The sequence below is a fragment of the Zalophus californianus genome, chromosome 2 (assembly GCF_009762305.2).
Source record: "Zalophus californianus isolate mZalCal1 chromosome 2, mZalCal1.pri.v2, whole genome shotgun sequence".
In the NCBI taxonomy this organism is placed as follows: domain Eukaryota; kingdom Metazoa; phylum Chordata; class Mammalia; order Carnivora; family Otariidae; genus Zalophus; species Zalophus californianus.
Genome location: NC_045596.1, coordinates 43,685,647 through 43,702,441, shown reverse-complemented (window position 1 = coordinate 43,702,441; position 16,795 = coordinate 43,685,647). Strand labels below are relative to the sequence as shown.

Genomic DNA, 16,795 nt, shown 5'->3' with positions numbered 1-16,795 from the left:
ATCAATAAGAGCAGATTGGGTGCAATAGTAATATGAGTGAAAGCCTGACTGGGGTGGGCTTAAGAGAGAATTTTCTGGGACAAGGGGAATTAGAGACAGCAAGTAGGGAAGGTTTTCCTACAAAAAAGAGTGGAGTGGTGCAGTAGTAGGAAGAAGAAGTAGGCTTAAAAGAAGTTTTTGCTTTTGAAGGTGGGAGAAATTATAGCATGTTTGTATACTGATGAGAAAGCTCTGTTGGAAAGAGAAGAATTACTGATAGAGGTAGAAATGCTAGAGCAGTGTTCTTGAACAGATGAGAGAAGATGGGACCGCATCCATAGTGGACAGATAGGATTTAGCTAGTGGAAAAATTATTCAGTGACAGGAATTTGGCAGACTATGACCTTTAGGCCAAATCTGGTCCTCCTCCTGGTCTTGTAACCCCCACAAGCTAAAAATATGTTTTCCACATGTTTTTAAGTGATTGAAAAAAATCCAAAGAAGGATAATGTTTGTGACACATTAAAATTATATCCTCAGATTCCACAGCCACACTCAGTTGTTTATATATAGCCTGTGGTTGCTCTTGTGCTGCACCAGCAGAGTTGAATAGTTGTAGCAGAGAGTGTGTGGCCCTCAAAGTCTATGGTATCGACTCTCTGACCATCACAGAGAGTGTCTGCTGATCCCTGATCTGTAGTGACATGAAGAAAGGCAGAATGTATGAGTACAGACGCTGCTGGGTAGATTGATAAAATGATAGGAGCTTACAGCAGCACTCTTCAGTGAAACAGGAAGCAGAGTAACCAGTCAGAGTGGGGTTAGGAGAGGACTTGTTGGAGGTTTGAGAAGAGGGGAGCAAGGATTAAATTGTTCCCTAGGAAAGTGAACAGACAAGGTAATTTTAGTCTAGCAGGCAGGATTAAGGGCCCGCTTGAGGTTCTTGGCCATTAATTTAAAGAGAGAACGGTCACCATGTTGTATTTCTTCAGCCACGTTCTGAATAGATTAAAAATTTGGTTTAACGAGCATTGGGATTTTTCCAGGGTAGTGTGGTGAAGGGAGATAGGCGCAGGATAGTTGATGATACAAGGGTGTGGTTATGATGATTAACCATGAATTTAAGCTGGATAAAGAAGGGAGAGAAGACATAAAATGAGAGAGTGATTGTGAAAATGTAGAATCAGTGTATTTTTATGTTCTACTAAAGGATTTAAAGGAGTTGGGATACTAAAGAGAAATGAGTAGGAAATATGGAAAATGCTGGTCAAAGACGAAGATGTTTGAAATTGAGATTATGGAAGGTTTATTATGGTAATGACAAGGTCTAGGGTATGACTAAGAATGAGTGACTGAGGACAGGTGGAAATCAAGATCAAGGCATCAAGGAAGAGAGAAGTCATGATGTTGAACATGTGAATTGATACTGATATTGGTAACTATGGAAGTAAGAATTAGGACTGAGCCAGGAGCAGAAATCTGAATTCAGGTGCTTTGTGAGGAGTGGCTACAAGGTCAGTAGATGACTTATTATAGCAATGAGAGATAGTCATATAGTGATAATGTGAGATTCTGGCTGTCAGTTTTGGGAAGGAGGAAAGGGAAAAGTTCTGGAAAGAGCAGTAGGAGGACTTTGTTCCCCTCCAGAGCAGGGCTCTGAAGGTTATGAGATAGAAAATAGCCACCACTTAAAAGACCTGTAAGGAAGTGGTATTTTCGGGAGACATCTGGGTCTTAGAGCAAGCCAGCAAATGGATGTTCCGAGGTGAGGTTGAGAGTAGGAGATTTTGCTGATTATGGATACTATAGTAATATTCCATTGTGTGGATATACCACATTTTGTTTATCCATTCATCTAGTGATGGACACTTGGGTTGCATACATCTTTTGGCTATTGTGAATCATGCTGCTATGAACATGGGTGTACAAATACTTGTTTGAGTCTCTGCTTTCAATTCTTTTGAATATTTACCTAGAAATGGAATTACTGGATCATGTAGTAATTTTATATTTAATTTTTTGAGGAACCATCATACTGTTTACTATGGTACGTTCACTATTTTATATTCCTACCAGCAGTGTACCAAAGTTCCAATTTGTCCTTGTAAACGCTGGTGATTTTCTGGGTTTTTTTTTTTAAGTAATAGTCATCCTGATGGGTTTGAAGTGGTGTATCTCATAGCTTTGATATGCATTTCCCTAATGATTACTGACATTGAGGATCTTTTCAATGTGTTTTATTGACCATTTATATATGCAAGACCTTTGTCTGTTTTTAAATTGGATTCTTCATATATTCTGGGTGTTAATCCCTTATCAGATACGTGGTTTGCGAATGTTACCTCCCATCCTGTGGGCTACCTTTCCACCGTTTATAGTGTTGTTTGCTGCACTTTTGCTGCCTGTGCTTTCAGTGTCACGTCCAAGAACTCATTGCCCAATCCAGTGTCATAAAGCTTTTCCCCTTTTCTTCTGAAAGTTATATAGTTTTAGTTCTTATGTTTAGGTCTTTGATCCATTTGACTTAATTTTTGTATATGGTATAAACTAAGAGTCCAGCTTCATTCTTTTGCATCTGTTTCTGTAAATAGAGAATGAAGCCAAAATTTTCTGGCTATAGAAAATATTACACAGGTACCTTTGTCTTGTTGTGGGTTAAAACTGATTTTGGGGAAGAAGGGTTAGCAGGTTATATCGCTAATTTGGGATCTCTGAACTGAACCACAAGAAAACATTTATTTTACTCTGTCTCTTTAGAGCCAAGATTCTGGGTCTGATAATCGTATAAACACAGTCAGTCTCAAGGAAGCCTTGGAAAGGTTTGATCACAGCCCAACGCCTTCTGCTTCCTCCCGGAGTTCAAGAAAATCATCTCACACAGCAGTCTCAGACCCTTCCTGTGAGTACCCTAGCTTGAAAGCACTTTCTCTCAAGAGAGTCTTCTAAATTGTGTTACTGGTATCAGCATTTTTCATCAAATGCTACTTTATTTTTCATCAAATGCTACTTTATTTTTTTACATGAAAAGGTTTACTGTAGTACTCATTACTTTAAAAAGTTAGAAACACTCTTTAAGTTTTTTATTTTTTTTAGTTGAAGTATAACATACAGCGTTATGTTAGCATCAAGTCTACAATATAATGACTTAACAATTCTATACATAGTGCTCATCACGATGATAAGTGTACTCTTAATCCCCTTCACCAATTTAAGAAACAAATGAGCAAAGAAAAAGACAAAAAACCAGACTCTTAAATATAGAAAACAGAATGGTTCGTTGCCAGAGGGGAGGTGGGTGGGAAGATGGGTGAGATGCTACTTCAAAATGATAAATTTTTACATTTCTGAAATATACTAACCTTTCCAGTGAGCAAAAGTCATGTTGCTCACATTTAACAAAGAATTAAGTTTATAAAGTAGTGTATAAAATATTTAGGTAGTAGTGTTGGTATTAGTAAGTTGCTTTTAATCATCCCTTAAAAAAAAAAAGCAAAACTGTTTATTCCTTTTTTACGGTAGAACCAGTCTGTTCTTTAAGCTGGCTTTTTTTTTTTTTTTTTTTTTAAGATTTTATTTGAGAGAGAGAAAGGGAGTGAGCCAGTAGGGGGATGGGGGGCCGAGGGAGATGGAGAAGCAGATTCCCCACTGAGCAGGGAGCCTGATGAGTGGCTTGATCCCAGGACCCCGAGATCATGACCTGAGCAGAAGACAGATGCTTAACCAATTGAGTCAACCCAGGTGCCTGTTTTAAGGTTGCTTTCTGAAAGTTTTTTTTTTCCAGATTAGTTTTTATTTCCTTTGCAACAATTCTAATTTTTTTGAATTCTATCAAACATTTATTGTTTTTGTAATTTTTATTTAAATTCAGTTAATTAACATAATGTATTATTAGTTTCAGAGGTAGAGGTCAGTACCCAGTGCTCATTACATCACATGCCCTCCTTAATGTTCATCACCCAGTTATCCCATCTGCCCATCCCCATCCCCTCCAGCAACTCTGTTTGTTTCCTATGATTAAGAGTCTCTTATGGTTTGTCTCTGATTTTGTCTTGTTTTATTTTTTCCTCTCTTCCCTATGATCCTATGCCTTGTTTCTTAAATTCCACATATGGGTGAGATCATATGATAATTGTCTTTCTCTGATTGACTTATTTCGCTTTAGCATAATACCCTCTAGTTCCATCCACATCATTACAAATGGCAAGATTTCAATTTTTCTTGATGGCTGAGTGGTATTCTATTGTATATATATACCACCCCTTCTTTATCCATTCATCTTTCAATGGACATCTGGGTTCTTTCCATAGTGTGGCTATTGGGGACATTGCTGCTACAAACACTGGGGTGCTGGTGCCCCTTCGGATCACTACCTTTGTATCTTTGGGGTAAATATCCAGTAGTGCAGTTGCTGGGTTGTAGGGTAGCTCTATTTTCAACTTTTTGAGGAACCTACATCCTGTTTTCCGGAGTGGCTGCACCAGTTTGCATGCCCACCAACATTGTAAGAGGATTCCCCTTTTCCCACATCCTCACCAACATCTGTCATTTCCTGACTTGTTAATTTTAGCCATTCTGACTAGTGTGAGGTGGTATCTCATTGTGGTTTTGATTTGGATTTCCCTGATGCCAAGTGATGTGGAGCACTTTTTCATGTGTCTGTTGGCCATTTGATGTCTTCTTTGGAGAAATGTCTGTACATGTCTTCTACCCATTTCTTGATTGGATTATTTGTTCTTTGGGTATTGAGTTTGACAAGTTCTTTATCGATTTTGGAGACAACCCTTTACCTAATAAGACATTTGGAAATAATTTCTCCCATTCTGTCAGTTGTTTTGATTTTGTTGACTGTTTCCTTTGTTGTGCAAAAGCTTTTTATCTTGATGAAGTCTCAGTATTTCATTTTTGCCTTTGTTTTCCTTGCCTTTGGAGACATGTCTAGCAAGAAGTTGCTGTGGCCGAGGTCACAGAGGTTGCTGCCTATGTTTTCTTGTAGGAGTTTGATACATTCCTGTCTCGCATTTAGGTCTTTCATCCATTTTGAGTCTATTTTTGTGTATGGTGTAAGAAAATGGTCCAGTTTCATTCTTCTGCATGTGGCTGTCCAATACCATTTGTTGAAGAGACTTTTTTTCCATTGGATATTCTTTCCTGCCTTGTTGAAGATTAGTTGACCATAGAGTTGAGGGTCCATTTCTGGGATCTCTGTTCGGTTCCATTGATCTCTGTGTCTGTTTTTGTGCAAGTAACATGCTGTCTTGATGATTATAGCTTTGTAGTAGAGCTTGAAGTCTGGAATTGTGATACCACCAGCTTTGGTTTTCTTTTTCAACATTCCTTTGGCTATTTGGAGTCTTTTCTGGTTCCATACAGATTTTAGGATTATTTGTTCCAGCTCTGTGAAAAAAGTTGATGGTATTTTGATATTGATTGCATTGAATGTGTAGATTGCTCTAGGTAGCATAGACATTTTAACAATCCTTCCAATCCATGAGCATGGAATGTTTTCCCATTTCATTGTGTCTTCCTCAATTTCTTTCATGAGTGTTCTATAGTTTCTGAGTACAGATCCTTTGCCTCTTGGGTTAGGTTTATTCCTAGGTATCTTATGGTTTTTGGTGCAATTGTAAATGGGATTGACTCCCTTAAATTCTTTTTCTTCGGTCTCATTGTTGGGGTATAGAGATGCAACTGATTTCTGTGCATTGATTTTCTATCCTGCCACTTGCTGAATTCCTGTATGAGTTCTGGCAATTTGGGGTGGAGTCTTTTGGGTTTTCCACAGAGTATCATGTCATCTGTGAAGAGTGAGTGTTTGACTTCTTTGCCAATTTCAGATACCTTTTATTTCTGAATAAAAGGCGTTGTTGTCTGATTGCTGAGGCTAGGATTTCTAGTACTATGCTGAACAACAGTGGTGAGAGTGAACATCCCTGCTGTGTTCCTGACCTTAAGGGGAAAAGCTCTCAGTTTCCCCCATTGAGAATGATATTCACTGTGGGCTTTTCGCATATGGCTTTTATGATACTGAAGTATGTTGCCTCTATCCCTACACTGTGAAGAGTTTTAATCAAGAAAGGATGTAGTACTTTGTCCATTGCTTTTTCTGCATCTGTTGAGAGAATCATATGGTTCTTGTCCTTTCTTCTTATTAATGTGTATCACATTGATTGATTTGCTGATGTTGAACCAACCTTGCAGCTCAGGAATAAATCCCATTTGGTTGTGTGAATAATTCTTTTAATGTACTGTTGGATCCTATTGCCTAGTATGTTGGTGAGATTTTTGGCATCCATGTTCATCAGGGATATTGGTCTGTAATTTTCCTTTTTCTTGGGGTCTTTGTCTGGTTTTGGGATCAAGGTAATACTGGCCTCGTAGAAAGAGTTTGGAAGTTTTCTTTCCATTTTGATTTTTTGAAACATCTTTAGAAGAATAGATATTAATTCTTCTTTAAAGTTCGGTAGAGTTCCTCTGGGAAGCCATCTGGCCCTGGACTCTCATTTGTTGGGAAATTTTGATACTGCTTCAGTTTCCTTGCAGATTATGGGTCTGTTCAGGTTTTCTATTTCTTTCTGTTTCAGTTTTGGAGTTTATATGTCTCTGGGAATGCATCCATTTCTTCCAGATTGTCTAATTTGTTGGCATATAGTTGCTCATGATTGTTCTTATAATTGTTTGTATTTCTTCGGTGTTCGTTGTAATCTCGTCTCTTTCATTTATGGTTTCTTTGGGTCCTTTCTCTTTTCTTTTGGATAAGTCTGGCCAGGGGTTTATCAGTCTTATTATTCCTTTCACAGAACCAGCTCCTAGTTTTGTTGATCTGTTCCACTTTTCTTTTGGTTTCTATTTCATTGATTTCTGCTCAATCTTTATTATTTCTCTCCTGCTGTGTTTAGGCATTATTTGCTGCTCTTTCTCCAGCTCTTTTAGGTGTAAGATTAGGTTGTGTATTTGAGACCTTTCTTTTTTCTTGAGAGAGGCTTGTAATGCTATATACTTCTGAATTAGGACTGCCTTTGCTGCCTTCCCAAGGTTTTGAACAGTTGTGTGTTCATTTTCATTTGTTTCCATGAATTTTTTTAATTCTTCCTTAATTTCCTTGTTGACCCATTCATTCTTTAGTAGGATGCTCTTTAGCCTCCATGTATTTGATCAAGTTATTTCCAACTTTCCTCTTGTGATTAAGTTCCAGTTTCAAAACACTGTGGTCTGAAAATATGCAGGGAATGATCTCAGTCTTTTGGTACCGGTTGAGTCCTGATTTGTAACCCAGGATGTGATCTATTCTGGAGAATGTTACCGTGTGCACTTGAGAAGAATGTATTCCATTGCTTTAGGATGGAATGCTATGAATACATCTGTGAAGTCCATCTGGTCCAGTGTGTCATTCCATGCCCTTGTTTCCTTGTTGATATTCTGCTTAAATATTGTGTCCATTGCAGTGGGGGGTATGTTAAAGTCCCCCTACTATTATTGTGTTGTTATTGATATGTTTCTTTAATTTTGTTTTTAATTGGTTTATATAATTGGCTACTCCCATGTTAAGGGCATAACTATTTACAATTGTTAGATCTTCTTGTTGGATAGACCCTTTAAGTATGATATGGTGTCCTTCCCCATCTCTTACTATAGTCTTTGGTTTAAAATCTAATTTGTCTGATATAAGGATTGCCACCTCAGATTTCTTTTGATGTCCATTAGCATGATAAATGGTTTTACACCCCTCCCCCCACTTTCAATTCTGGAGTGTCTTTGGGTCTAAAATAAGTCTCTTGCAGACAGCATATGCATGGGTCTTGCTTTTTTATCCAATTTGATACATTTTTTTTAAGATATTATTTAGTTTTTTATTTGACAGAGACACAGCGAGGAGAGGGAACACAAGCAGGGGGAGTGGAGAGGGGAGAAGCAGGCTTCCTGCCAAGCAGAGAGCCTGATATGGGGCCTCGATCCCAGGACCCTAGGACCACAACCTTGAGCCGAAGGCAGACACTTAACGATGAGCCACCCAGGCGCCCCCCAATTTTGATACCTTATATGGCTTTGATTGGGGCATTTAACCCCATTTACCTTCAGAGTAACTATTGAAAGATACGAATTTAGTGCCCATTGTATTACTTATAAAGTTACTGGTTACTGTATCTCTGTTCCTTTGTGGTCTGTGTACTTTTGAGTTCTGTCTTCACTTAAAGGATCCCTTCTAAGTTTTCTTGCAGGGCTAGTTTAGTGATCACAAATTCTTTTAGTTTCTGTTTGTTTTGGAAGCTTTTTATCTCTCCTATTTTGAATGACATCCTAACTGGATAATGTATTCTTGGCTGCATATTTTTCTCATTTTGCACCCTGAATGTATTATGCCAGTTCTCTTCTGGCCTGTCAGGTCTCTGTGGATAGGTCTGCTGCCAGTCTATTGTTTCTGCCCTGTTCTCCACTATAATTTGCTCCATTATACCTTCGGCACCCCCCCACCCCATCTTCTTCTTCTGGGATCCCAATTATTCTAATATTATTTCATTTTATGGTATCACTTATCTTGAATTCTCCCCTCATGATTCAGTAGTTACCTCTTTCTCAGCTTCTTTATACTCAATCATTTTGTCTTCTGTATCATTTATTCTCTTCTGCCTCATTTATCCTAGCAGTTAGGGCCTCCATTTTTTATTGCATCTCATTTATAGCCTTTTTTATTTTGACTTGATTAGATTTTAGTTCTTTTATTTCTCCAGAAGGAGATTCTGTAGTGTCTTCTATGTTTTTTTTTAAGCCCAGATAGTATCTTTATAATCATTATTCTGAACTGTATTTCTGACATCTTAATTTTATATCCGTACTGATTAGGTCCCTGGTAGTCAGTACTGCCTGTTGTTCTCTTTTTTGAGGTGAGTTTTCTGTCTTGTCATTCTATCCAGAGAATAGGTGAATGAGAGAACAAAATACTAAAATGGCAACAATGACTCCAGAGAAATATACACTAAACAAATCAGAAAAGACCCAAAACTTAATAAAAAAAAATAATAGTGTAATCAGACAGGTGAGCAGAAAAGAGCAATACACTGGATGCTGTGTGTATTTTGGTCTCTTTGTTAGAAAACCAGATCCCAAATTGTAACGAAAAAAAACCCATATGTACAAAAATAAAATTAAGTACAATGAAAGGATAGAGTGTAACTGTAAAAGTGAAAATTAAAAGACAAAAAAAAAAAAGAAATGTAAACAGACAGGTGAACAGAACAGAGCAATACACTATATCCTGAGTGTATTTTGGTCGGTTTGTTACAAGGAAACTACATTTCGATATTGTAAAGAAAGAAAAACGTATATATATACAAAAATAAAATTAAATACATTGAAAGGATAGAATGTAACTGTAAAGATGAAAATTAAAGACTTTAACAAAATAAAAAAAGAGAATATGATCAGACAGGTGAAGAGAACAGAGCCATACACTAGATTTTGGATGTATTTTGGTCTATTTGTTAAACTGCATCCCAAAATTGCAAAGAGAAAAACTTTTATATATATACAAAAATAGAATTAAGTACAATGGAAGGATAGAATGTAAAAATGAAAATTAGAAAAGATTTTTAAAAAGTTCATAAAGTAAGAAATTGGTTGAAAACAGGAAAAATTTAAAATTGAAAGATTAAAGAATCGTGGGGAAAAGACCATTATTCTATAAACTATTTTCCCCTAGTGCTTGAGTTTTGCAGTTCTCTATAATGGGTAAACTTGGTCTTGCTGATCTTCTGAGGGAGGGGCCTGTTGCGTTGATTCTCAAATGTCTTTGCCCCAGGGGGAATTGCACCGTCCTTGCCAGGGGGCCAGGCTAAGTAATCTGCACCTGATTGCTCCCTGTGGCTTTTGTTCCCTGAAGGCTTTCCACGCTGCAATGGCGGTTTCCCAATGTCCTGTGGAGCAAAGAACTCGGCGCCCCACTCCTCAGTGCACCCTCAAAGAAAAGCAGTCAATCACTACGGTCTCTCTTGTCTCCGGCTGCACTCTGTGCTCACCTGGCCTATGACCCAACGTTTCTATCTTGGTCACGTGACCCCATTTTGAGTCTCCAAACCCTGAAGACTCCTGCAGCACACACTCATGCCGATCCTCCTGGGGTGGGGGTGGGGGGTCTCACCGGGGTTCTGCTGTGCCCGGTTTGTAGTATATGGCACGACAAGCTGGGAACCAATTCCTGGGCTCAGTGATTACAGCCAACTTACCTGCTCTGATGCCTGGGAACTCGGCTGCACTCAGCACTCCCAGTCTTCCTGTGACCCTGGGGATCCTGAGACCACACTGTCCCACTTAGTTTTCCGCCCTGCTTTGCCACCTGAGCACCTTTCATGCAGGGACATCTCTAACCGGAACAGACTTCTAAATGTTCTGATTTTTGCGCTCCACTGCTATATCACTTTCCAGTAGCCGGCTTATGGAGGCTCCCCTCCCCCGCAGGTTAATCTTCAGACATATGGTCTCAGATTCACTTCTCTGCACCTCCTATCTTACAGAAAGTGGTTGCTTTTCTATTTGTAGGAGTTGCAGCTATTTTCTTAGATCTCCAGTTGAGTTCACAGGTGTCCAGAATGATTTGATAGCTGTCTAGCTGAATTCTTGGGGCCAGACAAAAAAAAGTTTCCTACTCCTCCGCCATCTTGGACTATCCCCTGAAAGTTATTTTTAGTTCTTATTTTCAATGAAGACTTGCATAATTATCATTGAATTAGTAACCTTTTTTTCTTTAAAGGGTTTAGTAGTTTCACTTCCCAGGGTATTACATCTGTGTAAGGAAAAAGGTTGTTGGAACCACTCAACACCATGGGTATACTATTAAAGAAGTGTTAAACATAGAATTTCTTAAATATTAGGGGGGAAAGTTTCCCCTTTGTAGCTATGTTTCTCTTTTTATACATTTTATTTTACTGTGGTAAGAATACTTCAAATGAGATCTATCCTGTTAAATTTTTAAGCTTACAATACATCATTGTTGGCTATAGGTACAATGTTGTAGTGCAGATCTCTAGAGCTTTTTCGTCATACTTAATGGAAATGTTATGCCCATTGATTATTAACTCCTTATTTTCCTCTATCTCCCCAGCCCTTGTCAATCACCAATCTACTCAGATTCAATGAATTTCTCTATTTTAGATACCTCATATAAGGGAGTCCTGCAGTACTTGTCTTTCCATCATTGGCTTTTTTTACATAGTATAATGTCCTCAGGATTAATCCATGTTGTCATATCTTGCAAAATTTTAAAGGTTGAATAGTATTTCATTGTATACATATTACCACATTTTGTTTTTCCATTCATCTGTCAGTAGACATTTTGGTTGTTCCACATCTTGGATATTAAGAATAGTGCTGCAGTGAACATAGGAGTGCTAATATCTCTCTGAGATCCTGATTTCAGTTCTTTTGGATAAATACCCAGAAGTGGAATTGCTGGATCACATGTGGTAATTCTATTTTTAATTTTTTTAGAAACCTCCATTATGGTTTCCCACAGTGGCTACACCATTTCGTATCCCCACCAATGTTAAGTGTGGAAGGTTTCCAATTTCTTTACATTCTCAGTGACACTTCTTGTTTTTTTGATAATAGCTATCTTGTCAGGTGTGAAGTTGTGTCTCATTGTGGTTTTGATTGCATTTCCCTGATGATGAGTGACCTTGAACATTTTTTCATATTCTAGGTGGCCATTTGTGTATCTTCTTGGAGAAATGTCTTTCAAGTCCATAGGCCATTTTTAAATGAGTTATTAGGTTGTTTTTACTATTGATCTCTAGGTGTAGAAAACCATTTATAAATTTGAAGTTTTCCTATGTCAGATATTTTCTTTGTCCCTAAGAAAGAAGTATTAAAATGAATCCTTTTATTGTCATAGACTTCACTTTTATGAAATAATTTAGAAAAATACTTGAAAGATTATCTTTATTCATTGAAATCCATTTTGAGATTAATCTTTGCAAATTATATTTTATAAAGTACTAACACTATTTCATTTTTGTTGACGAACCTCAGCAACACCAACAAAGATCCCAACGGACACTAGCACTCCTCCCAGACCACATTTACCAGCTCATGAAAAGATGGCGCCAAGGAGGGCATCATTTAGTAGTCAGGTAAACTTTATCTAGGTAGTATTCTTCTGAATAAAGATTTATTAAAAGGGGGGGGAAATCATGTAAATCTTTAAAAATTCATTAATTCATTACCCCTTTCTATAAAGATCAAAATAGCTGTTGATAAATAACGCTCGAGATCTTTCCTTTTTTGTGAAATAGTTCTCAAACATACTCCTTTTGATTATTTTTCAGGTAAAATGTTAGATAATTTCTTTTAATTAAGGAAAGCTATTAATTTAGAGCCATTTCATATCTAATTTCGAATACCAATCACTTTCAATTATGTCCATTTAACTTTGAGAACCCATGCAAGGTAATGTGGCAGATGACTTCGAAGATAAAAGGATAAGTAGGGAATAGGCATAGCTAAAAATGTTATGAGGCAAATTGTAGTTCAGTTATAAAGATACCATGGTGGAATTTCTGGTGGAAGTACTTATGGTTGGGGATAATCATCACTCCAGTGTTATTTTTTATTTTGCTTCCTAGTCCATAAATTCCCAGTCTGTTGGTCAATTGTTAACACAGCCAGCGATGTCTCAAGCTGCAAATTTACCAATTCCACAAGGCAATGTCCCAGGTATTTTTTGTTTGTTTGTTTGAGTTGAGTATTTTAAAACGATAAATTGTTTTAAGCTAATAGAGATTTTTTAAAATACATACTTTTAGTGCGGTGAATCTCACCTGTTGGCATTTATAATGTCTGGGGGATATTTTTGATTGTCAGTGATTGTGGAGTATCACTGGCCCTTAATAGGCAAGGGCCAGGGATGCTAGTTGTCTTTCAGGATGCATGACAGTTTTGCACAACAAAGAATTATCCCGGTTTATATGCTATAACACCCCCACTGAGAGACACTGCAGACAGAAAGCTTTTAAAGATGAAATATAGCTCTTCTTTTTGTTCTTCCTGTGAATATTGGAAGAATCATAGTAATTTTATTCATATATTCATTCATTCAGATATGGGACATTTATTGAGATAACTTGAGTTATTGCAGGTGCCGGAAATACAAATACATGTAAACTATGAGACTTTTTTACATCTAGAAGGAATGACCTGGAACTACAGTGCGGTATTATATAGTCTGTGCTCAAGGTATATAGGCTCAATGTATATAGGCTGATATGTGAGCAGATTAGATGGACCCCTAATTCAGCCTAAGTGAAGGAAAACTTTCTGGAAGAACTGTTGCTTGGGCTGAGTCCTAAATATAGACATTAGCAGGAGAAAGGAGAGGTGTTAACAAAAGTGACACTAAGTTACTTTTGATGATAACTTCCCAACTTGGAATTTATGACTCTGCATTCATTCAGTGCCTCAAACACATTAAAAAATACTAAGTAGTGGTAAAAATAATCCAGACTGTTTTGTTTAGTTCAGTATACCTTGACTTAGCAGTATTTCAAATAATGATAGTTAACAATAGGTAAAAATGGTTTTCTAAAAATACCTTTGTCTTATATGGTTATTATTTAAATTATACATATATAATTTTAGCCATTATATGGCACCTGTACAAATATATTGACAATGTTGTAAATTACCCAAACATCATAATCTTTACTTCCAGCAACAAATGACCATGTAAGGTGCTTAAATATTACCTGTAGTTGTAATAGTTTTTATCAACATTTGTGCTGAAGGTTAACAGATATTTTAATGTAAATATTAGACATACTTTCAATTACTAGTTCACTAATCTCAAGATACTGAATGAGTATTAACATTTTAAAGGGATATTTTCATGAAATTAATATCTACTATGTCAAAAATGTTAGTATTCAGATCTCATATTTCATTGAGTGATAAAGCCAAATACTTTGCCTCTTAGTTCTATAATTTTATTTCCTGTTATTCTGCCTTCTGTGTTTGTATCTATTATTTGCATTTAATAGAAATCCTTTAAGTGATGACAATGTAATGTTTACCCAAAGGTATAAATAACTTTTGTTAGGATAAAATACAACATTTTGAATATTTTTTAAAGACATGAGGGAGCTGAGTACAAAATTTGTAATATTTTCTCATACTTAGTGTAATCTAATATATGATCTTATAATTGTTAACTTCAGAAGTCAGAGTTCTGTACTTTTTGACAGGTTATATTCAGTATCCTCAACACAAACTTTTGAAGATAGAGAAAAAAAGCTTTTGGGAGGGCATTGCTCACTTTTAGATGCAGTTCACTATAGGAGACTTTTTTTTTTAGATTTTATTTATTTGAGAGAGATTATGAGTTGTAGGGAGGAGCAGAGACAGTGGGAAAAGCAGACTCCCTGCTGAGCAGGGAACCCAGTGTGGGGTTCAGTCCCAGGATTCTGGATCTTGACCTGAGCCAAAGGCAGATGCGTAATTGAGCTACCCAGGCGCCCCTGTAGGAGACTGTTTTAAGATTAAGACACATTTCCAATAAATTGGAATTCTTTCTGCTATACTATATCCTGTGCTAAATATTCATGGAAATAATTAAATGAGCATGTATACACTTAAGTAATGAAACACTAAGTGTGGCTAAATTTCAAGCAGTAGTAAATAGAAGCTGTTTATGACTCAAGTGAAACCGTGAAATAAGATTGAAGATCCTGGAAGTAGAATAACTGTTTTCATTCATGTATGCATTTATTCATTCGTAATTGCTTAGTCTATAAAAGCCTACATTTCATGCTTGTCTGAGAACAGTTTCAGTTGAAAATACGAGTAAAAATATGGCTAGTTATCTGTTAGATTTTTACAACCTTTTAATGATGTGTACAAAGAGGACATTCTAAGGATGACAGAATTTGATATGAATAACTCTAGGAGCAGGCTACTTTTTCATTTGTTAAATGATAGAAATTAAGTAACTTGTAGGAAATGGTAGAGCCACAATATAAGCTCTGGTCTTTTTGTTGTTGTTGTTGTTGTTGTTACTTATTTTAGAGAGAGCAAGCGGGCAGGGGTAGGGCAGAGGGAGAGGGAGAAAGAGAATCTCAAGCAGACTTTGTGTTGAGTGCAGAGCCCGATGCAGGGTTCAATCTCAGGACCTGGAGACTATGACCTGAGCCAAAATCAAGAGTTGCAGGCTTAACCAACTGAGCTCTGGTCTTCGAATGCCAGTGTGTACTTGTAATCAGTCATGATCTGGTCAGAAGTCAGAAGCCATATCAGAAATTTGAAATAGGGGTAATAAGTTATTAACAGGGAATCCTAAATAATACAGGGATAATGGATGTAGAGAGCATCCACTATCTGTGAGAGGGAGAGTACAGTATGCAAAGAAGGAACGACTTGGAAAACGCCCGCAACCCTCCTAAACTCTTCTTCCTCCAGGCCAGGTTGAAGCCCAGTTCCCACTGGGGCTGGTGTGGCTACAGCCACCGGATGAGAGCGAGGTTCACTGAGGTGCCACAGACCAGGGCTGGAGAGCAGGAAGCCACCTGCTGGGGTACCAGCAAAATTTGCAGGGGAGCTTCCCATAAGGATGCCAGTAAGACTTGCTGGAAAGCCACCTCCTTTTACAGTATCCCTCTAGCTCCATCTACTGACATGACTAAGTTTGTGTCTGCTGACAAAGGAGAAATATTTATAGGGTCCAGCTCCAGTAGCACAAGGCCAAGCAAAGGTGGGTGAATTATGAGCTGAGAGGCAATACATTGAAAACTGGCATAACATTCTTAGCTCATGATATATACTGCTTATTTTTCACATTGCACAATTATGAAGAGTAAAGTGATTCTAAAATATGTTACACTTTTCCCATACATGGTACTTCAGTTTCAGTTTTCAGCTCAATTAGGAGCCATGCAACATCTAAAAGACCAATTAGAGCAACGGACACGGATGATAGAGGCAAATATTCATCGACAACAAGAAGAACTAAGAAAAATTCAAGAACAGCTTCAAATGGTCCATGGTCAAGGGCTGCAGGTAAGATATTATATTTGAATACAAGCAAAATATGTCATTCACATTTTGGTTTCTTAGGAAAATTGACTTTTCTTAATTAAAAATGAGAAGCAAGAGATAACATTTCATCAATTTAGTTCAGTAAATACTCATTGATTACCTACTCAGTATGATTGCATTTACAGTCTGATTCATTCCTAAGAGTATTTCCATCAACATCCTTGTTTCTCCAGATTAGAGTCCTCTTTCAGCAGTCTAATTTTTCGTAAACTTAAACCCATAATACAGTATTTTATTATAGACTTTTAGGTATATGTAGGTACAGAGTTTATAAATCAATCATCAATCATTGTTTTAGTAAACTTCCAGTAGATATGATTCGAATTAGTCTTATTTGATCAGTGGATGGGGCCACTAAAATTGTATCTCTCAGAAGAGACTAAAATTTTGGAGAAGGGAAACTTAAAGTGAATAAAAAAGCTACTTCTATCTAATCCATACATTATAAACAATGAGTGATGCAGAACCGCCAGTCCACAGACCTTTGAGTAGCACTGAGTTGGAGTAATGCTACCTGGTAGAACAAACAATGCCCAACATGTAAAATATTCAAACAAGTAGAGGTTTTGAAATTTATCACCCTTTTTCTGACAGTTGGAAACATGATAAGGTTAGGATGACTGGAAGAACAAATAAGAATTATATTTTATCCAGTAATTGTTTATTGCTAATTGTTCACTCAGAACAACTTAGCCATCCTGTTATTTGCTTTTTAAACTTAATTTGTGCTTGTTTTTGCTTTCTT

The 16,795-nt window shown here is 37.1% G+C and overlaps 1 protein-coding gene across 1 annotated transcript in view; it reads left to right on the top strand.

The window, feature by feature from the left end:
- The window catches only part of CLOCK (clock circadian regulator), a 139,009-nt gene that overhangs the window by 105,648 nt on the left and 16,566 nt on the right, over positions 1-16,795 (top strand). The window contains 5 exon segments of the mRNA XM_035726414.1: positions 2,737-2,878; positions 11,998-12,098; positions 12,591-12,674; positions 15,471-15,476; positions 15,859-16,011. Of these exon segments, the coding sequence (XP_035582307.1) occupies positions 2,737-2,878; positions 11,998-12,098; positions 12,591-12,674; positions 15,471-15,476; positions 15,859-16,011 (486 nt within the window).